This window comes from Neovison vison, chromosome 2 (genome assembly GCF_020171115.1).
Source record: "Neovison vison isolate M4711 chromosome 2, ASM_NN_V1, whole genome shotgun sequence".
Taxonomy (NCBI): Eukaryota; Metazoa; Chordata; class Mammalia; order Carnivora; family Mustelidae; genus Neogale; species Neogale vison.
In genome coordinates this window covers 6,938,780-6,960,733 of record NC_058092.1, presented here as the reverse complement: position 1 = coordinate 6,960,733, position 21,954 = coordinate 6,938,780, and the positions used below count along the sequence as shown (strand labels likewise).

Sequence of the window (21,954 nt, the reverse complement as noted above, 5' to 3'; positions counted from 1 at the left end):
GTTGGTTAGATTTTGTAAACCGTCCAGCTGGGCAGCACAGACAATGAGAATTGGCTCCGTCTGGATTGATTGTGTGTGTGGGTTTGTTTCTTTAATCGCGGTGACACATCCGTAAAACCGCCCATCGCTCCTGCTCACTGCGCCCAGCACAGGCATTCGCGAAGCCGCGCGGCCCGTCCCGGAACGGTTTTCAAGTTGCAAACCCCAAACTCTGTACCCATGAACCAACAACTCCCATGGGTCTGGGTTTCCTTTGAGAGTGAAGACATCGGGATTTGCTCTTGGTTTAGAAAAGGGTGCGTAAGTGTCAGCGGGATGGTAGCAGCGTCCGCGTGCGCATCGGTGGCGCACGGGCTCCGCCCCGCCGTGCGCCTCCTCGGGGTAAATGCAGGCGAAGCCCGGTCTCCCGTCCTCCCGGGGTGGCCATCCCACGACCGCAGACACGTAGGATCCCATCATGGCTCCCATCATGGAGAAGGTCTTGCCCAGGCCCCCTGGGAGCCGAGCCCCAGGCAAAACGGAGAGGAAAGAAACGGATTTCTTCGGGGGAGCGGAGGGCAGCGTGGCAGTACTTACCTTAGGAACAAAGCGTCAGTGCCGCTGCCTAGCCAGCAAGGACCCAGGTCGCTCCTCCAGGAATCTGCCCCAGCCTCGCGGGTTGTGTACTTGTCCCTGGTGCACAGAGGAGACTGAGATGACGGGGACACTTCTGTGCTCAAGGTCACGCAGCCAGAAATAGAAAGGAGCTGGAATCTGACCTTGACACCACCTGACCCTCAAAGTGGGCTATTTGTAAACACTGTTTACAGGCAAGTTTTTCAGAAATCTTGTGTTTAGTTATATTTATATTCTATATTTGTGATTTTATATTCATAAATTTTTTTTTTACATTTTTATTTGTAATGCTCGTTTTAAAATTAGGTAATATATTATTGTTGCCCTAAAGAAGTGATAGTATAGGGCGCCTGGGTGGCTCAGTGGGTTAAGCCGCTGCCTTCGGCTCAGGTCATGATCTCAGGGTCCTGGGATCGAGTCCCACGTCGGGCTCTCTGCTCTGCAGGGAGCCTGCTTCCTCCTCTCCCTCTCTCTGTCTGCCTCTATGTCTGCTTGTGATCTCTGTCTGTCAAATAAATAAATAAAATCTTTAAAAAAAAAAAAAAAGAAGTGATAGTATATTTTTCTTTGTAACTTTCCTGTGCCGGTTAAAAACAGATAGTTTGTCTATAGCCATCAGTCTTTTAATTTCTAGTGTAGTTTATTTCTTAATTCTCATTACTTCATAGATTTGGTTTCTACATTACTTACTCTGGAATTCAGAATTTCATCCCATTAGGGTCTTCATACAAGTGTTGGGTGTCTGGGTGGCTCAGTTGGTTAAACATCTGCCTTCAGCTCAAGTCATGATCTCGGGGCCCTAGAATTGAGCCCCATGTCGGGCTCCCTGCTCAGCTGGGAGTCTGCTCCTCCTCTCCCTCTGCCCATGCCCCCTGCTCGTGCGCGCGCTCTCACTCTCTCTCAAGTAAATTAAAACAAAACAAAACAAAACAACAAGTGTTGCCTTCCAGACTCATAAGTGTTTCATTGTTTTAGTAACAGATGTGTGCCTTTGAAAGCAATGGAGTTGAAAGTGATGATTCTGACCCGGTCTCTTCCGTTTCTTCTTTTTCTCTTTCTCGCGCACAGCTAACAAGCACAAACCGTGGCTCGAGCCCACCTATCACGGCATAATCACAGAAAACGACAACGCGGTGCTCCTCGACCCTCCGCTGATTGCCCTCGATAAAGACGCGCCTCTGCGATTCGCAGGTAGGAACGGGGCTGTCGTCTCCCGGTTGACAAATACGGACTGCGGTGCAAAGCGTCTCACGGGTCCCGCTCAGATTATATCTGAGCTTTTCTGAAAACATCTGAGAGCTGACAGGGGTTTGTGGCTTCTGTGTACGACACTTTTTTCTTTGGATTTTAATAGTTGGAGTAGCTGAAAAAAAAGCCTGTCTTTGCGGAAAAGCAAAGTATTTATCTTATCATCGTGGTCCTTGGTGTGACCCGATAGAGAACACGTCGACCAGGGTATCTCCGACTAGCGGGCGCGCAGAGCCTCTGAGGCTCGTGTTACAGTGCGGATCTGGGAAGGGGGGTTGGGGGGGCCTCTGGATCTGCCTTTCTGACCTGTTCCCTGGTGCTGCTGGCTCGTGAGTGGCTCGAGGGTGTCCTTGCGTCACCCGGACCTCAGGTACCGGGAGAGACTGAGCTGAAAAACAGAGCTGTGTTTGTAGAGGAATCCTTTTGGCTTAGGTTTTTTACTCTTAATAAATTTTTTTTTTTTTTAAGATTTTATTTATTTGTCAGAAAGAGAGGGAGAGAGAGCGAGCACAGGTAGACAGAATGGCAGGCAGAGGCAGAGGGAGAAGCAGGCTCCCCGCCTAGCAAGGAGCCCGATGTGGGACTCGATCCCAGGACGCTGGGACCATGACCCGAGCCGAAGGCAGCTGCCCAACCAACTGAGCCGTGAGTTGCTTCGCAAGGTTGTAACCTGAGTATTTATAAGAGATGAATCTCTGGGATTGCTTTGGAGGTTTTCTGCTTTATAACATTTAAAAGCACTTTCCAGATCAGAACTGTGCCTGCTTCTACACAGTGACCGTAGTAGCTCCCTTAGCTGGGGGGGAAAGTGCTGCTTTACCCTGTCTTGGCCTCAGAGTCAAAACTGACATTGTGACGGTAATTTTTTTCAAGACTAGTTTTTGCAGGATATTTTTCCCCAACACAGTTTCTCATATTAAAGAAGAAGTTCTCTTTGCCTAGGGACAGATAAGGATGATTCAGCAAGCTCATATAATTCTATCATACATTAATTTTACTGTGGTAAATTGAGGGAAGTGAATGTGTGGTCATTTCTGAAGAGCAGTTTTTACGATGAACGTGTTCCTCACACTCTGTTCGAGTGCCACATCCCGTCCTCAGGAACATAACGCAAGCACCAGTTTGCATTACTCGAGTCAGTGGTGGAGACAGACCAATCAGTTTTACCTGTTTATTGGTTTTTACAGAGAAACCCAATGAGATGGCCAGGAGAGGAAGCGCTCTGTGCTGTGAACACATAGTGTTTGTCTGCCAGCTGGGGTGGTTTGTTTCATTTTTTCCCCCCAGATTTAAAACTGCTTCAACATTGCACATTGGTTTTCTCTGTAACTGCGTAGGTTTTGGGGGGTGGGTGTCGTGTATATATTTATACACTGACCTCCCATGGGTACCCTAACGGTTATTGTGTTCAGGTCTCGGGGGTGGGACGTTTAGTGTTGTCTAAGTCACCTTATCGGGTCATCTCGCTCGTGTGTTTGAGCGGACTTACACATTTTGTGCATTTTAAGAGCTGACTGCAGTCGGGGTTCCAGGCTCCCTCGCTCAGGTCTCTGGAGTATCTGCTGCAGACCTGTTATGTCTAGAGCCGCCGCCTCCTGCTCCACTAGTCACACGGAACGTGTGTAAAGCCTTTGTGACGTTCCCAGCACTGTTCTGAGTGCTTTACAAACACACACTTGTGTGTGACCCTCCTGTGTCATGAGGTAAGCCGGCTTCCTGCCATCCCCGCTTCGTTTGTTTCTTTCGTCTTAAAGTCAGTACTTTTTTTTTTTAAGATTTTATTTATTTATTTGACAGAGGCCACAAGTAGGCAGAGAGGCAGGCAGAGAGAGAGGCAGGGAAGCAGGCTCCCTGCTGAGCAGAGAGCCTGATGGGGGGCTCGACCCCAGTATCCTGGAACCACAACCTGAGCTGAATGCAGAGGCTTTAACCCACTGAGCCAGCCAGGCGCCCAAGTCAGTACATTTTTATGTAAGGAGTTTCGTGTGTGAGTCCTTCCACTCCCAGCCACTGTAGTTCCTTCAGAGTCGGAATCGCAGGCTCCAATATAGCCCTTTCCGAAAGAACTTTGGTTCAGTCCCACTTGTCACTGCCTCACTCACAATTCTTGTGGTTGGGCTCCTTTGACCCCCACTTGAATACGGACACACTTCAAAAGTTCCCCTCATGTTTTAGGTCAGAGTAGTTGGATCTGCCTGGTTCTGATTTCAGACACCCTCTTAACATGAAGAAGTTCAAACCGTGTACACCCCGAAACGCTCACCCCGGCACTGGGCAGGCCTGGGGGATACACCGACACCTTGAAGTCCAGACATGGTGTTCTCAAGTGAAAAGCCCGAAAAAAGGAAGCATGTTTGTTTCATGTCAACATAAAAATTAGAATATTAAATTCAGTGTAGCTTAGCTTTCCCTTCTGTCGTGTGCTTTTAGTCATTTTGTGGTCCTGGACCCCAGCTTCCTGATGACCGGCATCCCCACCATGACTTTCCCCCGTTTTAGGTGTCCGTCCCTTCTTATCCGTGTCAACACTCAGACTGAGCGGTGAGTTCTGGGCTTCGAGACAGCACTTGTCTTGTGCTTTTGCCTACGTCTTTGTCCACAAACCAAACAAAAGCAAATGCAAGTGCTTTCTGCCCTCCCCGTTTTAAGGAGAGGAAGCTGGACCACAGAGCAGTGACCTCATCTGTGAGCATGTGTCAGAGGCAGGGCAGCTCTTTGCGGGGATGAAGCCGTGGTGGGCATGGCAGGAAGCTGACTGGAAGCAGAAGTGAAATGCCCTTTGAAGGAAAATGTCATATTAATAAAATGTCATCGCATTTTGTCTTTCTCATTGGATTGTATGTTATTGCAGCATTTATCAAAACCTAATATATTGTCATGAGTGAAGTAATACTTATTTTATTTATTTATTTATTTATTTATTTTTAAGATTTTATTTATTTATTTGATAGAGACAGATCACAAGTAGGCAGAGAGGCAGGCAGAGAGAGAGAGGAGGAAGCAGGCTCCCTGCTGAGCAGAGAGCCCGATGCGGGACTCGATCCCAGGACCCTGAGATCATGACCTGAGCCAAAGGCAGCGGCTTAACCCACTGAGCCACCCAGGCGCCCAGTAATACTTATTTTAAAGTTGTGTGTTTTTAGGGGTTTCCAGCTGTTTATTTATTTATTTATTTTTCCAGCTGTTTTTTTTATTGATGTGCGGAAGTTAACATAGTGAGATTTGAGAAACTAATAAGAGAAGGAGTTAAGAGCCAAGTCATAGTGGTAACATCATTGTATTTGCCACAGTAGACGGGCAAATCCGCCTTTCCTTCCGGAGGTTTTCACGGAGGACCCGTTATTCCTATATTCTTTTTAAAAAATACAATCCACACGGCATAAAGTCCACACAGCATGAAAGTATACGGTTCACCGGGTTTGAGTATATTCACAGGATTGTCAACTACTGTCTGATTCCAGAACATTTTCATCGCCCTCCGAGAAGGCCCTGTAGCCACAAGCAGCCACTCCCCGTTCCTCTGCCCTTTGGCAGCCACTGATGTAGTTCGTGTCTGTGGATTTATTCTGGATTTGTTGTGACGCGTGTCTTCCACTTCCCGTGGTAGTTTAAGCTTCACCCGTGCTTCGGTGGTCGCACGCGTCCGTCCTCCGTTTTTATTGCCAAATAACATTCCATCGCGAGGACACACCTCATTCCCCACGTATCCGCTCCTCAGCTGACTCGCATCAGCACGGTTCCGAATCCTGCTGAAGGGAGCGTTGGCGTTCAAGTCTGCGTGGACGGAGGTCTGCGGTGCGCTTGGGTGTACGCCTAGGAGTGGAGACGCTGCGCAAACACTCTGATGAGAGCATCCCTCGAGGGGAGCAGCTGCCGGGCCTCCTTCCCTCCTCTGTTGCCACAGCACCCGTCCGGCTGCTGCACAGGGCACTGCCCCCGCTGAGGCCGTAGCTGGCAGGTGCGTCAGGAACACCCACCCCAGCCTGGCCTTGAGTCCCGCCTCAGCCAACTACTGGCTGGATGACCTTGGGCAGACGACTAAGCATCTCTAGTCCCGCTTTCATCTGTTGTAAAACAAGGAGAGTGACGTCGCATACCTCAAGGGTTTGGGGATCATTCGCTTATTTATAAATATGAGGAGCTCAGAACAATGCCCGGTGCATAGTAAGTGCTCTATACAGTATCTGCTGCTGCTATTAAGAATAGAATATTCTAGAAACATTTTTTTATTTAACCTTCTGTGAGAAATAGTTTTCTGTCTTTCTGTAATAGTCTTCGTAGTGCTCCGTTTTCTCACGGAGTTTCTTAAATAGTTTTTTGGGTAAGATGGAGGCCCCATCTGGGGGCTTATTTTGATCTCAGGTTGGTTCTGGTGATGACGTGGGGTTTAGTCTACACCGTGCTGGTGCTGGTGCTGGTGCTGTGGCCATGGGAGCATCCGGTGCTTGCCCAGCACCGGGCAGAGGCTGTCCTAAGGGCCATATGTGGGTTCAGCAGCCTCCGCGGTGGGGACTGTCACTGCTGCTGGCCTCCACGGGAGGGACCGGACATGAGAGAGGGTCCGTCAGCAGCGTGACAGCCTTGTTCCTCGCTGATCCCCAGCGCCCCGGCCGGCTTGTGGGTGTAGCCAGTGCTCCCCAAACATGCGTGGAAGGAACGAGAGGCTTTGCCCAAGGTCACCCAGCTCAGAAGCGGTGGTGCCTCCTTCAAGCCAGGCGGTCTGGCTCCGGAGTGGATTCGTGCGTTTGCTGAGTCCACCTCCCTCACGTTCTCTTTGAAACACCGTACGCGTCCCGGCTCACAGTCGTAGCCCGTCACGGGCCGGGAGTGTGGGCAGCCGCCGGAGTTCACCGGTCAAAGCCCCGAGATAAATGCACGGAGCGTTGGAAGCGTGGTCACCCGAGTGCGCGGTCAGCGGGCTCCAGTCAGACGCTCGTGTTGGACACACACGGTCCAGCCCAGATTGCTTCCTTGGGGGAAACCCAGAACCTAAAGTCTTGGCACTTGTCAGCTATTCTAGGAAATTAAAATGAGTCAATTCCTTACGCAACCCCTTTTCTGTAATCTGATGGCCTGAGTAGATGTGGGTATGAAAGTATGTTGTGTGTTTTACATGTTCCATGGGGAATTAGAAGCCCGCACCCCTCACACAGGCCTTGTTCCGCTCTTTTGATAGCCGCCCCTCCTCGCTGCCTGGAGGAGAAGGTCGAGCCCCCCTCCCCGCCTCAGCCCCCCGGTCCCTTGTTTGCAGGCTCTTCCCTTTACCACGGGGTTCCAGCCCAGCACTCACTTCCTGCCTTCCCAGATGGAGTTCAGGTCATTTATAAGATGTTAAACAGTTACAATAAGAAGAGAATCCAAAAGACATTTCAGGGCAAGAATGGGAACTTTATCTCGATACTTACTTAGGACCAGCTCAGATCTGTGATACTTTCCTCCATATTCTGTCATTTGTGTGACTCATGTGGCCTGAGGATGGCCAGTGGGGCCAACTGCCACACGTCACCACCCCATTCTGCTGTTTTTTTAGCAGACACAACTGGGCAGACGTGTTTGCCACAATGAGCTGGATAGATTTGGTTAAGCCCCATGAAATCACCATTGTTCTGTGTTGAAAATATCAAAATATTTGAAAAATTAGGATGGAAAAAAACAGTTGGAAATTTCATGTCATTCAGCCTAACATAAGGTAGTTCTCCATTGAGTTAGCAGTTTTTGGAATCTGGGTGTTAGGCCAGAAACTCCATGTTAAGTTATGGACTAGAGGGAATTCTTTTTTTTTTGTTTTTTTTTAAGATTTTATTTATTTATTTGATAGAGATAGAGCACAAGTAGGCAGAGCAGTAGGCAGAGGGAAAGGGAGAAGCAGGCTCTGTCCTGAACAGTGGGACTCCATCCCAGGACCCTGGGATCATGACCTGAGCTGAAGGCAGAGGCTTAACCCACTGAGTCACCCAGGAGCCCCGAGGGAAATCAGTTGCCTCCAGGAGAGGTTTGAGATGGTAACCACTAAATATTAGGTAGCCATGCCAGGTCTCCTGCAAAATGGAAAAAGAGCATAGAAGTTGGTTCCTGTTCTCAAAGCGCCGATAATCTAGGTGGAAAGGCAAAACCAGTGTTGACCGAGAGTTAAGTGGGGGTTACCTGGCGTTCGTAGTTTAGGGCCAGGAGAGCACGGCAGCACAGTCTGGGCTGGAGTCCGAAAAAGGCGAGACGGTGTGGGTTCAGGAAGGTGCAGAGGTGACTGGGCTTTGTGAAGGTGGGGGACCCGCCGAGCGGGGTGGGAACCGGACGGGCTTCTGAAGGGAGATGAGGAGTCAGCTCTCGGGGCGTGTGGAGTGAGCGCACAGTGCGGGCAGAGGGTTGGAAGTGAGTTTGGGGCCGTGGGATTTCTGCTGCCATCCTGAGTAGATGGGATGTTTCTGCACGTGTGGTTTTTAATACCGTGTCCGGGTCAGCGGGGCCTGCGTGGGGAGTGCAGTCGTAGACTCCGCTGTCAGAGTCTATATGTCCAGGAGGAGGGCCCAAGAAATCTGGATCCAGCCAGCAGGGTTTGGAAACCCCTGACCAGCCAGTCTCTCGAGCGTAGACTCTGTTCTCATGCGTCCGAGCTCTCTGGTGACCCTGGTTAAAACGGCAGATTTACTGGCTTCCACCCCAGAGCCGTGGAGTTGGAATGTCTGGGGACAGAGCTCAACAAAGCATGTTTTTAACCAGCTTCTCAGGCAGTTCTTGGCACACGGAAATGGGGGGGGTCATGGCTATACCCAGTGAGGGGCTTGGAGGGCGTCAGGCTTGGGTGTGTGTGGCTGCTGCTCTCCTGTGCGCAGGAACCAGGGAACTGCTCTGATTCGAGCCCCATGTGAGCTTGTCCCAGAAGTCAGCCTGGATTAGTCAGCGGAGGAGTCCGAGGTCACCAGAAATAAGGGTCAGCCTGGACACCGAGCTGGCGAGCACGGGCCCTAAGGCTGTGCGGAGAGAAGCGGGTTAGGGACAAGAGTGGGACTAGCAGGGACATGGTAGTGGACACTTGCTGCTCAGCAAATGTCTGTTTTTCCTTCTTAACAGCCCCCGACCTCTTTCCTCCTGGGTTCAGATTGGTGGATCTGCAGTCCATCACCATGCCTTCCCTGGCCAGCTGCATGCACTACCCAAGCTTGGCCAACCAGGTGCTCCCTCCGTGGGTACGAATATTGAGCAGAGGGACGAAGACGCGGATACTGTTTGTAGTTCGGTTCCACCCCCCCAGGTCGTTTTTGCTCTGGGAGTGTTACGGCCCCTATTCCTGCCTTGGTTTCTGGCTCTTTCCAGGTCCTTTTCTCTGGCTTCAAAGTCCATTCCATGAGCTGCTGATGGCTTTTCGCCAAAGTCCCTTTTTGCCCAAGTTAGCTGGAGTGGGCTTCCTTTGTGTCCACAGAACCCTAACTGTCCTAGTACCGTAAGGAGTGCATGTAAGGGCAGGACTGCGTGGGAGCTGGGAGACAGTAGGCATGAGAGACACCCCTCCCATTTGGGGAGAGTAGTGTAGTGTGAGACCATATTCTGATTAGGAAGAAGACACAGAGAGAAGTCAGGGCCAGCCTGAAGCTGAGCTTTCTCCAAGAGATGGTTGAAGAGGGTGTCAGCTGAGAACGCTGGACATCGAGAAGTCAAGTCTGTACATTGTTGGGTTTAACCATTGTCCCATTTTTATGTTTTGCTTAAAAAAAAAATGCTTCAGTAAAGTTCTTTTGATGATTTTAGATGCTCTTGGAGAATGAGAGGAGAGGGAGCGGGGCAAGGGCAAGGGCTGGGGCATTCGAGGTCAGTGTAGGCTGGAGAGGTCCTCTGGGAAAGCTGGTGGGCTCTGTCACACGTGTCGACTCACCTAACAGAGCAGGAGTAGGGGTTCTGAATTGGCTGGGAAGGGGGCAGGGCAGAAAGTAGAATGGGGAGAGGTGATTCTGAGATGTCCTTCTTGAGAAGGCTGAGTCCAGGGGAGCAGGCTGGGAACAGAGGGACAGAGATGCACATGTGGTCACTGCGATGTGACCCATGGGATGCGTGTAATACACACGTAACGGTCGTGTGCGATAGAGCTGTGGGTCCAGGATGGAGGAAAGAGCACGAAAGAATGGATCTCGACAGCTTAGAAGCTTAAAGTATCAGCTCCCGGGACACCTGGGCGGCTCAGTTGTTGGGCATCTGCCTTTGGCTTTGGGAGGTGGTCCCGGGCTCCTGGGATCGAGCCCCGTGTTGGGCTCTCTGCTCAGCGGGAAGCCTGCTTCTCCCTCTCCCACTCCCCCTGCTTGTGTTCCCTCTCTCGCTGTGTCTCTCTCTGTCAAATAAATAAATAAAATCTTAAATAAAATAAATAAATAAATGTAAAAATAAGAAATCGGCTCCTGGGAGAATGGGGACAGAAAGTAACAGAAACTGGCCCCGGCTGGGGGAAGGAGGATCATAAATGGAGTGTAGCTGGAGAGGCAATAGGATCCTCGCTGTGAAAATTCTGAAGGAATTTTTCACTTTGTTGGCTGTGTATTGTTCCTGCAGCGATGTTAAGGAAAGCCTGTCTATTAGGGATCGCTAACCCATGGATGGAAGTGGCCTGAATATACTCCAGCAGACAAACCAGCTGGCATTTGGGGGAGTAAGTGAAACAGACCCCAGAGTGCCTCACCTTCCTCTGTGCCCTGGTTCCCTAACCGGTACCAGCAGCCACACCTGGGGGTTGCCCCAGACCTCCTCTCTGTCTGTCCAGCAGACTACCAGGTCTGGCCTGTCCTGAAGCTCCCTTAAATGTTTCTTCCTGAAACTGCCTTTGATGAACTCTTTTCAGATGCCATTAGAGATACTGCAGTATTTTGTTTACTTGCCCCTCGCCTTCCTCCACTCAGGCCCGTCTTCCTCATTAAAATCGGGGTCATGGGGGCGCCTGGGTGGCTCAGTGGGTTAAAGCCTCTGCCTTCAGCTCAGGTCATGATCCCGGGATCCTGGGATCGAGTCCCGCATCAGGCTCTCTGCTTAGTGGGGAGCCTGCTTCTCCCTCTCCCTCTGCCTGCCACTGCCTCTGCTTGTGCTCTCTGACACACACACACACACGCGCGCACTGTGGCTGGAAGGAAGAGATGGTCTGCAGATGGTGGCTCGGCGGGCTTAGTGACGCGGAGGGTTACGCAGCTGGTACGGAAGACCCAGGTCTGCCCGAGCGTAAAGCCGGCCCTGCTCCTGCTGCAGCAAGCCCCCCGGCCAGACGACATCTAAAGTCGTTCTAGGCAAGAGGACCCAGCTGCTGGCAATTCGATAAGTGCGTGGATTTGAAGCGCCAAATCCTCTTGGAGCAGCCCACGATTCAAGGAGCCCACTTAAACACTGAAAGCAGGCGGGGGCGTAGGAAAGACAGAAGTACGCACTTTATACTGTTCTCATTATAGATGGATCCGGTCTCTTAGAGAGCAGCCTGGGAATACAGGCGTTTCAGAATAATTTATGGTCTTTTATTTGGTGATCGCACCGTGTGAGCGGCTATTTCGTGGCCCACTGGGTACAGACGCATGTTCAGACCTGTAGTTTGCGTTCCCATTCCCTGATCCAGACCTTCCGTCCGCGCACTCTCCCGTGTCGGCTGCAGGGAACTTAGTCATGCTTGGGTTTCGCACTCATAATCCCACGGCCTTGTCTGTACCTTCAGAGCACAGTCCGAATCCGACCACTTCTTACCCACCCCCCATTCTGACTTTCAGCTTCTCGTGCCTGCGTTACTCCAGTAACCATCCTTGCCTACTTGTAGACTTATTTCTAACACATCAGCCAGTTGGATTCTTTCAAAATAGAAGCCATATTTTTTTTCTCTGCGTAAAACATTCCAGTCATTTCCTCTCACTCGGAGGACAAGTGCAGTTCTTGCAGCAGCCTCTGTAGCTTCAGGCTCCGTGTCTTTGTTGGACCTCCTCTGCTGGCCTCCTTTGCCCAGCCACTGCAGCAGCATCCGCTTCCTTGTTCCTAAGCCAGGCCAGGCCCTGGCCTGCCCCAGGGCCTTTGCACTTGCTGTACTTGCTGTTCCTGCTCTGAAATTCATCCCTCGATAATCATGTGGCTTGCTCCCATCATTCCCTCTGGTTTTTACTCTGACATGATCAATGAAACCTCCCCTGAACACTGAAATATAAAATTGAAACACGCCATTGCCTTCCTACACACTCTATGTTCCCCTCCTCCCACCTCCCAGCCTGGTGTCTCGGAGGAGAGAGGGAGTGTACATCTTCTGGCAAACAGTTCCACTCCTTGTGATAATCTCATGGTCTCAAGGACATTGCCTGAATGAGCCTCTTTACCCTTTTATTCAGCAACACACTGTGTGGGCGGCATTGCCTACGTCAGATACCTCAGGGCAGGGTCCGAAATCTGCACTCCCCTGTGCAGCAGCCTTTGCAGGAAGGCCCCCGCTGTCACTCTCAGGTGTGCCAGCTCAGATAATGTGTGTCTGGATCACTGTTGCCTCCTTAGAAGAGCAAACTCCAAGTGGAAGAGTGAGCAACTTGACTTACCTTAAAATGCCCTGTGCAGTATTAATATACGCCTAAAAGAAGCGCAAACATAACAGAGTGAATGAATGAGGTCATTCTGGAAATTTTGCCAAACCTGGCCCTCAGCAGTTGTGTACGCAGAGGCTCTACGCAGAGGTGTATCTGCTCGCGATCAGCCAACTTCTGCAAGCGGCTGGTAGTGTTTTAGACTTTGTGGCCCATAGGGCCTCTCTTGGCGGTGACCCAGGTTTGCCACTGGAGTGGAAAAGCAGCCGTAAACCGTACATAAATAAATGAGCATGTCTGTGTTCCAATAAAACATTACTTATAGACCCTGAACTGTGAATTTCAAACAATTTGCTTGTGTCACAAATATTTTAAAAAGTAAAAACCACTCTTAGCTTCCAGGCTGTTGGAGAACCCACACAGAGGCTGGGGTTGGTGTGCGGCCCGTAGTTTGTCTGCCCGGACTCCGAGCAGCTCTGTCCAGTGGAGCTTGCTGTGGCGACGGAAACGTCCTGTGTCCGCCTCCCACACTCCGTAGCTATGCGTCATGTGTGGCCGCTGAGCACCTAGCATGCGGCAGCCAGGGCACTTGAGGAACTGATTTTTAATATTAGTCAATTTTTTGAAAAGGTTTTATTTATTTATTAGAGAGAGCACGAGTTGGGGGGGAGAGGCAGAGGCAGAGGGAGAAGCAGGTTCCCCGCTAAGCAGGGAGCTGGATGCAGGGCTCCATCCCAGGACCCGGAGATCGTGACCAGAGCTGAAGGCAGACACGTCACCGACTGAGCCACCAGGAACCCCAGGATTATTCAATTTTAATATGAATTTTAGTTTCATTTTAAACAGCTCATGTGGGCTGGTGGCTCCAGTTTGGGGCAGTACGGGGCCTGTAGTGGCTGTGAATGTGCGGGAGAAAGCACAAACAGCGTTGTTCAGTATCAAAAACCGGGAATAATGGCACACTCACTTGGTTGAAAATACAATAATAGCGAACATCTGTTGAGTGCTTTCTTGATGCCAGGCCGTGTTCTAAGCACTTGACCTGCTCTAACTCCTTGGATTCTCACGAATGTAGTGAAAAGAAATAAACTGTCTTCTGTGCCCACCAGGGATGAACGACTCTTAGATGCACAAGGTTGAGTGAAAAAGCAAGTCACGGGGCATCTGGCGGGCTCCGTCAGTAGAGCATGCCACTCTCGATCACGAGGTTGTGAGTTCAAGCCCCGTGCTGGACATGGAGCCTACTTAAGAAAATAAAGTAGGGGCGTCTGGGGGGCTTAGTCAGTTAGGCGTCCAAGTCTTGATCTAAGCTCAGGTCTTGATCTAGGGGTCGTGGGTACGAGCCCTGCCTTTTAAGGAGGTTCCTGCCCAGTGTGGAGCCTACTTCAAATGAAAAGAAAAAAATGAATAAAAAAACTTTAAAACAACAACAACAACAACAAAGCAAGTCACAAAAATTGCATACCACGTGATACCATTTTTCAGACCTCACAAACAAGCAAAATGAAACACTGTTCAGGGATGAACAAATATTTGGTAAAACCATTGAAAAGCAAGGGAATTCGGGTATGTTGCCTTTGGGGGAGAGGAGATGTCCCATTGAGGCCAGCTCCGTCCCGAAGAGGCAGTGGGATTCCCGACCTCCTGACCTCCTGAGTGCTGTGCGCGGGCCACTCCTCCGTGTAGCCGTGGGTAGGGGCAAGCAAGCAGCGGCTGACTTTGGAGAACAGCGTCTTCACTAAAAGCCATGCTCATGGTGGCGTCACTGCAGTTAGGACCGAATCTGGTTTCGGTTCATATTCAAGCAAATGTGTTGCTTTTGTGGGTCCTTCAGATTAGAAAACGTGGTTATTTCTGCAACTCAAAAACAAAGTGTTAAAACCCTTTGCTCTAGAGGTCTGGGTTTTTGTGTGTGTGTATCACCAAATCCTGTGCTGGGTGAAATGTTTCAGAATCGGGCCACAAGAACTTAGTATGAAAATGAAAAGTCTGAAAACTGTAAAATAATAAAGAGGCTTACTTATTAACTGTACCGTGAGAGTGGTCCTTAACAATGGTCCAGACAGCACCGGAGGGCGACATGAAATTTTACAGATTTCACATCCAGGTCGGCGTGATTTCAGCATCACACAGTGTGTGGTGTTGGGGGCAGAGACATTTGTGCTTCTGAGGACCTGGCTCGCTGTGGCCATTCCAGCGAGGGGCTCCTGGGCTCACTGTTGAATGACGTCAAGCTTTTCTGTGTAAATATGTGCATCTTTGACTTTTTTTCCTTATTGTTCCATCTTTATTCTTTCCTGCATTACTGACATGGGTTTGTCTTTTCTTCCTTTAGAGAGTTTTGAGGTGACAGTCACCAAAGAAGGTGATGAAGGGTTCTTTCTATCCCTCTTATGATTATTAACCCACTAACTTTGTTTATAAAATTGGGAATCAGCCCTTAAACAGAAGAAATTGTCATGTTCTTTTACCCTGATTTATTCTCCTACTTTGTTTCTATTTTTAAATATCTTGATGGAAATTGTATGTAACCAAACCCTTGGTTAGAAATATCTGGACGTCAGACATCCATTTGAACTGTATGGATAATGTACATTTTTTTCCTCAATTGAATTTCAGAGATTCACTTTGTAACCGTTTTCTGTGAGTTGTAATTTTGGAAGAGGGCAGTCTTATTTTTATGTGAAATAGATTTTTCTGAAGTTTAATACATACAAGAAAACATTTGTGTTTGTTCTCCCACAGGCAAGAATGGAAACCTAGATTTTCACCCCTAATTAAGCTCTGAGCCGGCTTCCATGTACTGATGTCCCCAGGCAGGCTTCTTTTTAGGTCCGATAGTCCGATAGTCTAGTTTTGGAAACGAGTCCAGCCAATCTCTCCCCGTGACAGAACTGATCTTAACAGTAGACTGTAGCCGTTGAAATGGATGCCTGAGAAGTTGGTATTTCTACCTTTCTCATTTGGTAGTTTGTTTTGATTCCCTAATTTTAGCCAGGCTCATTGCACAGGAAGACTTGTTTCTTTTGATTTTTCTTTCTTTTTTCTTTTTTTCTTTTTTCTGGACAGAATTTCTGTAATTATGGTGCTGAACCTATATGTCACACTTCTTCCTCTCTCGACACTTAACTGCATTTTAGCCTTCTCTCTGGTCCAAATCAAAATGGCTGCCCGGCTGTCCCCAGTAGCTGGGGACAGTTCCTCTGTGTTATCAGGCCACAGATGTTTGCTAATGAGACTGCTTTTACCCTGGAGCTGTCTTAAGTACTCCTGTGAAATGCCTGTCTATATTTTCTCTTTTTCTCTTTTGTACTCCTGCATGAATGGATGCAAAGTTAAGCAAGTTGCTTGGAAAGCCAGAACATGCTTCTTTTTACTAAAGCCCCAGAACTTACCCCCGTCAAAGCACAGTGCCCTTGCTTTGTCCACAGACCCTCTGAACCCCTGGCTGCTGGACTGTTGTCGTTTCTTTTCTTTTTGGGGGTGTGGGGCTGGGGAGGGGAGTAGAGGGGAGGGTGGGGGTACATGCAGACTCGGGGGGCAGAAATTCTAACCTGCGCTGCTTTGACTCCCTAGGTGAGATTTGTGGATTTAAAATTCACGGGCAGAATGTCCCCTTTGACGCAGTGGTAGTGGATAAGTCCACTGGCGAGGGACTCATCCGCTCAAAAGAGAAACTGGACTGCGAGCTGCAGAAAGACTACACATTCACCATCCAGGCCTATGACTGTGGCAAGGGGCCGGATGGCGCCAATGTGAAAAAGTCGCATAAGTAAGTAAGCCCGGCAGGGAGGCGTGTGTGGAGAGCGGTCGCGACCGTTGTCCCCAAGGCTCCGTGGGGTTCGTTTTAAGATTTATTTAATTTGAGGCAGAGGCAGAAAGAGAGGGAGAGAGAGCACAAGGAGAGAGAGCAGGGGGGAGAGGGAGAGGGAGGAGCAGACTCCCTGCTGAGTGGAGAGCCGACGTAGGGCTTGATCCCAGGACCCCTGAGCCAAACGCAGACATTTAAGGGACGGAGCCACCCAGGCATCCCGCAAGGCTCTGTGTTTTTAAAGATGAAGCAGAAGATACTTCTGGGTTGTCCCCCATGGCACTGTGAGTTCTTCAAGGGCAGGAATCTTGTCTGTTTACCCCACAGCATTGGATGTTGAACTAATAAATGAAGGAGTCATTTTATCCCAACAAATACTGTTAAAGAAACTAAGGCCCTACGCTAAAAATTGGAAAAGCCCAGTTTTTCTTGAGGGAAGTATTTTGTTGTTAGAGGTTTCTTTTTTGGGTGAATTCTAAGGATCTAGAATTCCTGTGTGCTGGCGGGAGCGGGTTGCGTGCCGCGCCCCCTGCTGGCTGGGTTCCTGTCCTTCCTGTCTGCGGAGAACTGGTGTAACAGACGGGCTCCGGACAAGACCTAGATTTAGACAGAATCCAGTCTCTTCTTGTCTTTTTTTTTTTTTTTAAGTGCATAATCCAGCAGCGTTTTTTTTTTTTTTTAAGATCTTATTTATTTGACAGCACAAGCGGGGGAGTGGAAAGCAGAGGTAGAGGGAGAAGCAGGTTCCCCACAGAGTAAGGAGCCCAAAGCAGGGCTCCATCCCAGACCCCCGGGATCATGACCCGAGCCAAAGGCCATCCCCAGCCAGCTGAGCCACCCGGGCGCCCCAGAATCCAGTCTCGTCTCCACCACTTGCCCTCCCTTCGGCATTAGGCCAGTTTCGTTTAGTTGAGTCTCAGTTTTTACTTAGTGCTTGGGCTAAGGAGAGAGGGACATGTCGGGGGTAATAGCACACGACCCTCTGTGACGGTCAGGGGGACACACGGCATTGGGCATGGAGGGTCTTGGTGAACGCTGGAGTGCTGAGAGCCAGCGAATCACCTTGCTGGCTTGGAAAAGGCCTTACTTCAGTCAGAGATCTTGTCTGAGTCAGAAACATGCCCTGATTAGTAGCCCTTGACACTGACCATTTCCGCTCTTTGCAGTTGAGTCTGAGGGCACCTTTAGTGCCTCTTGCCTGAGCTGGGGAGGTGGGACGTGGCAGCAAGGGGTCTGCTAGGAGGGGAAAGCTGAGATCACGTTGAAGTCCTTTGTTTGTTGGGTCAGTAATGGGGGATGGGCAACAACGGGTTGCTAGTGGTCTTGGTTCATAGAAGCTGGACAGAAGCTGGACAGAACTGTTTCCAGGCTCCCAGACTCCCTGTCCATGTTTCCTGTCTTCTGTGTCTTACCCCCTCTTCCTTGGGCTCTAATTTTGTCTTACCTAGTTTATCTCCCTTCTGCATGGCCTGTCCCATACTGTCAAGAAAACCCCAAGTGTCTTCTATTTTATATGACTGCCTGCCTTTATCTTACCAGCTGCCTTGCTCTTGGGATCTGTAAGAATCAACTCAAATTCCTGTTTTAACTTTCTAAAGTTGTCTTCACACTAAACTATAAACAATCACTTGTTTAATTTTGATCTCCATCATTTGAACTTCATGAAACAAGATAGTAGCAAAAGATAAATTTAAAACCACGAAAGAATTGGTATGCTCGGGGTCAAAAAGCAAACCGAACACACAGCTTTTTTCCTTCTTCCAGAGCAACTGTCCACATTCAGGTGAACGACGTGAATGAGTACGCGCCGGTGTTCAAGGAGAAGTCCTACAAGGCGACCGTCGTCGAGGGCAAACAGTATGACAGCATCCTGCGGGTGGAGGCCGTGGACGCCGACTGCTCCCCTCAGTTCAGCCAGATTTGCAGCTATGAAATCGTCACTCCAGACGTGCCATTCGCCATCGACAAAGATGGTAAGTCAGAGGAGCAGACCTTCCTGACCGGGGAGACGGTCCGTGGACAGGTCTGCACGTGGGTGAAACTCAAAGATCTGGATGATCTCCGCCCCTCCCTTCAGGCTGCTCTAGAAAGTACCCCAAGCTGGGGGCTCATACGACAGACGCTGGCTTTGTCCCACGGTTCTGGAGGCTGGGAGACCACGATCGTGGCACTGGCAGACCCAGGGTCTCCTGAGGCCTGAGGCGTGGCTCACCGGTGGCCATCTCGCTGCGTCCTCACGTGGCAGGGGGGGAGAGCCCTCTGGATCCCAGTGTGGGAGCCTCACGACCTCACCTAAACCTGAGTTCCTCCCCCAGAAGCACCTCCTTGTAACGGCATGGCGCGGGGTGCTAGGACTTCAGTGTACCGGTTTGGGGGGCACAAGCATTCAGTCCGTAGCAGAGCCCTTCTGGTGTGTATGCGTGTTTCATATTTTTTACCCTGTCCCCTGAAAGCCTCGCTTCTGGCACCTGAAATCGTGTGTTCTTTATGGGGCACCCTTCTTTTTCCTCTCCCAAGGTCTAAAAAATCCCCCACTTCACTTGTTTTTAATCTGTACCTTCTCACCTTTTCATCAGTGCCTGTCAAAAAGACTGACTTTTGGTTAGTCTGTTTTCTGTTCTCCGTTAGATTTGGATCTTCTGCCTCATGTGACCGTGAAGGTTTTGCCTTCCTGCCAGATGCTCCCATCCCCCGTCATTGGGCAAAATGAGCTGTGCCAAAACTCCGCTTCTTGATTAGTTTATGGCTTCTTGACGGTGATACAGGGCCTCTGCTGTTAATGCACTGTCCAGAATCTTCTCAGGAAATCACGGACATTGCGGACACTTTGCAGACATCCGCACTCACATTCAAAAGCACACCCCTCTGTTCTGGGGGAGGGGGTAGGGACTCTCTGTCTCTCTCCGACACACACACAAAGGAAATCTTAGTGCAGCTTGATCTTGTGTTCCGTATTTGAAGTACTTGAGTTATTTTGTCTTCTTTGTCCTCTTACATGCAAACTGCTTAATCTTAAAGCAAATACATAAAACCAAAATAGAAAAACCATAGGAATAAATGAAGGTTGAATTGTGTGGACATGTTCCCTCTGTTGACACAGTCCTTCAAGGTGGACTCAGTGTGTTCAAGCTCAAGACAGCCAGACCGAGTGTTAAGGACCTCCGGCCGGAGCTTTCTTTCCCCTCAGTGTTGATGATGCTTGGAGCCTGTGTACTTTGTGTCCCCGCCCGACTCTGTGTTCTCACTGTTGCCTCTGCCCCCTGGAAGGTTATATAAAAAACACAGAGAAGCTGAACTACGGGAAGGAGCACCAGTACAAGCTGACGGTCACCGCCTATGACTGCGGGAAGCGGAGGGCGGCGGAGGATGTCTTGGTGAAGGTCAGCATCAAGCCCACCTGTACCCCGGGGTGGCAAGGTGAGCCTCATTCTCCTTTCTCCTCGCAGACCTGTTCTTTAAACGGTGTTGACCAGAGAAAACTGAAGTGTGCGTTTTCTTCCTTTCTCCCCACCCCCGGGTCTATGGACCGACCCAGGATGGAACAACAGGATCGAGTACGAGCCTGGCACGGGCACCTTGGCCCTCTTCCCCAATGTCCACCTGGAGACGTGTGACGAGTCCGTGGCCTCGGTGCAGGCGACCGTGGAGCTGGAGACCGGCCACATCGGGAAAGGCTGTGACCGGGACACCTACTCGGAGAAGTCCCTTCACCAGCTGTGCGGTAAGGGGGGGCCCGGCTCAGGGGTCTCCCTGGAAGGCGAGAGACCCCCCTCTCAAATGGAAGGGGATGTGTGTGTGTGCGTGTGTGTGTGTGTCTGTTGCTGGACAGAATCAGACACTGAAACACACTTGGACCCTCTGAAAGGACCGTCACTGTCTTCCTGGCTAGTTTTCGTACTGGGTGGCTTTTAGGAGGTTCATAAACCCCTGTTAGTCTATTCCGAACGTTACAGGCATGTGCATTTTAAGAACCAATGATTGGAGGAATGTATTTCTCTAACCAAGGGCATCCTCCAAAGAGGGATTACGTAAGTGGACTGTGCTTGAAACGAAAGGAGATGTTTATCTCAAGATGAAGTAAAAAACGTAGGTAATGCAATAGCTTTTGGCAAACGTGAGGCGGAAAATCAAAAGTAAGGATACACCCATCTCGTTTCGAGTCTCAGCAGATTCTCTTTGCCACAAACATTACGTGAATCAGAGACCAGTGGTTACAGATCTGATCAAAGCCTGGCACTGTCTTCACCATCAGTTTTTCTGGTTTATCTAAATGAGGCAGAGGTGAAGTATGGATGCCTGTCGTGGAAAGTGCTGAGGAAGACGGTTTGCTTTCGTCAGGGACAAAACACCTGTAACTTGAATGAGGCCTTCGTGATCCGAGAGTGTTTAGTGCTTCAGAGCTACTCAGTGTTGGCTCTGCCAGACGCACTGGCCCTTGCTTACCTGTCTCTCCACCAGCCTGGTAACAGCCAGCAGATTTAGAATTTCTTACAAAACTGGAAGGAACAAAAGCAAAAAAGTGTATTATACTCTGGTGTGGCATGACTCTGAGTCCAAATAGTCATGTACTTAAGTATGTAAATAGTTAAGAGGACTGGGGCATGTCCTGTTTTAAACTATGTGTGTGGAGGGGCAGAGCGAGAGGGAGAAGCAGGCTCCTCACTGAGCAGGGAGCCCGATGTGGGGCTCAATCCCAGGACCCTGGATTCATGACCTGAGCCAAAGGCAGATACTTAATGACTGAGCCACCCAAGCACCTTGATACGTATTTAAGTATAATGTTTAAAACTCATTTTCTCTCCAGTGTCATGATTTTTTATGGTGCCAGATGAGCATTTTCTCAACAGAACAGTTTAAAGTCAGGAAGAATGGAAAAGATTTCATATGCGGGTGCTTACTTTATGCTCAGGATTTCCACAAGTGCCTGTCAGGCCTACAAAGGAGGTGGTGGTGACCTCATTTTTACTGAGGAATGAACTGTGAATGGAGGAGGATGGGGTCACACTTTTAGGGCGTGGCATGGAATTCCCATCTGACCAAGGTTGTGTGCTGGGTCATGTGGCCCCGAGGACCAGGTGACTGGCAGAACTCAGCCATCTTCTGTGGACACATTTACACGAAAATTGCACTTGGCAATATATGACAGCTGGAAGATTTTTTCATATCCTTTGGCTTCCTAATTCCATTTCTAGGAATTTATGCTAAGGGAATAATCATGGAGTCACACAGAGGTCCTCATAAAGGCAGGGTTCGTCATAGAAAAAAGTAGGGACAACCTCAGTGTTCACTAGGGAGATCAGTTAAGTCACAGTATGTCTGTGCAATGAAATGCCTTTCACACATTTAAAATTATGCTGAGGAAAAATATTAATGGGAGTACAGGTATGTACGCACATCACCAGACTCCCTTTTTATAATAAGTATATATTCATAAGGAAAAGACTGGAAGTGTTTATACACAGATGTTAATAGTGGATCTGTTTCAGTGGGATTGCAAATAAGGCTTTCTTCCTTTTTTCCTTTTTTAAAAATATTCACAGTTATTATTTATGATTTTTTATTTTTATTTTTCTATTTTTAAAAGATTTTATGTATTTATTTATTTAACAGAGAGAGAGAGAGAGAGAGATCACAAGTAGGCAGAGAGGCAGGCAGAGAGAGAGAAGGGGGAAGCAGGCTCCCTGCTGAGCAAAGAGCCCGATGTGGGGCTCGATCCCAGGACCCTGAGATCATGACCCAAGCCAAAGGCAGAGGTTTAACCCACTG

General features: G+C 49.4%; 1 protein-coding gene and 1 non-coding gene across 5 annotated transcripts in view; one reads left to right on the top strand and one right to left on the bottom strand.

Moving 5' to 3' along the window:
* Positions 1–21,954, top strand: part of CLSTN1 (calsyntenin 1) — a 79,998-nt gene that overhangs the window by 40,212 nt on the left and 17,832 nt on the right. For 2 of the 4 annotated variants that reach the window (XM_044237118.1, XM_044237116.1), the window contains exons 2-7: positions 1,684–1,806; positions 14,713–14,742; positions 15,954–16,149; positions 17,953–18,161; positions 19,456–19,605; positions 19,724–19,909. In XM_044237118.1, coding sequence (XP_044093053.1) covers positions 1,684–1,806; positions 14,713–14,742; positions 15,954–16,149; positions 17,953–18,161; positions 19,456–19,605; positions 19,724–19,909 — 894 coding nt within the window. The remainder of the gene's footprint in view (positions 1–1,683; positions 1,807–14,712; positions 14,743–15,953; positions 16,150–17,952; positions 18,162–19,455; positions 19,606–19,723; positions 19,910–21,954) is intronic. The other 2 variants (XM_044237119.1, XM_044237117.1) reach the window with 1 other exon arrangement.
* Positions 4,366–4,491, bottom strand: LOC122901644. The gene has a single exon (XR_006383634.1). It is a non-coding gene; the product is annotated as a small nucleolar RNA SNORA40 (small nucleolar RNA).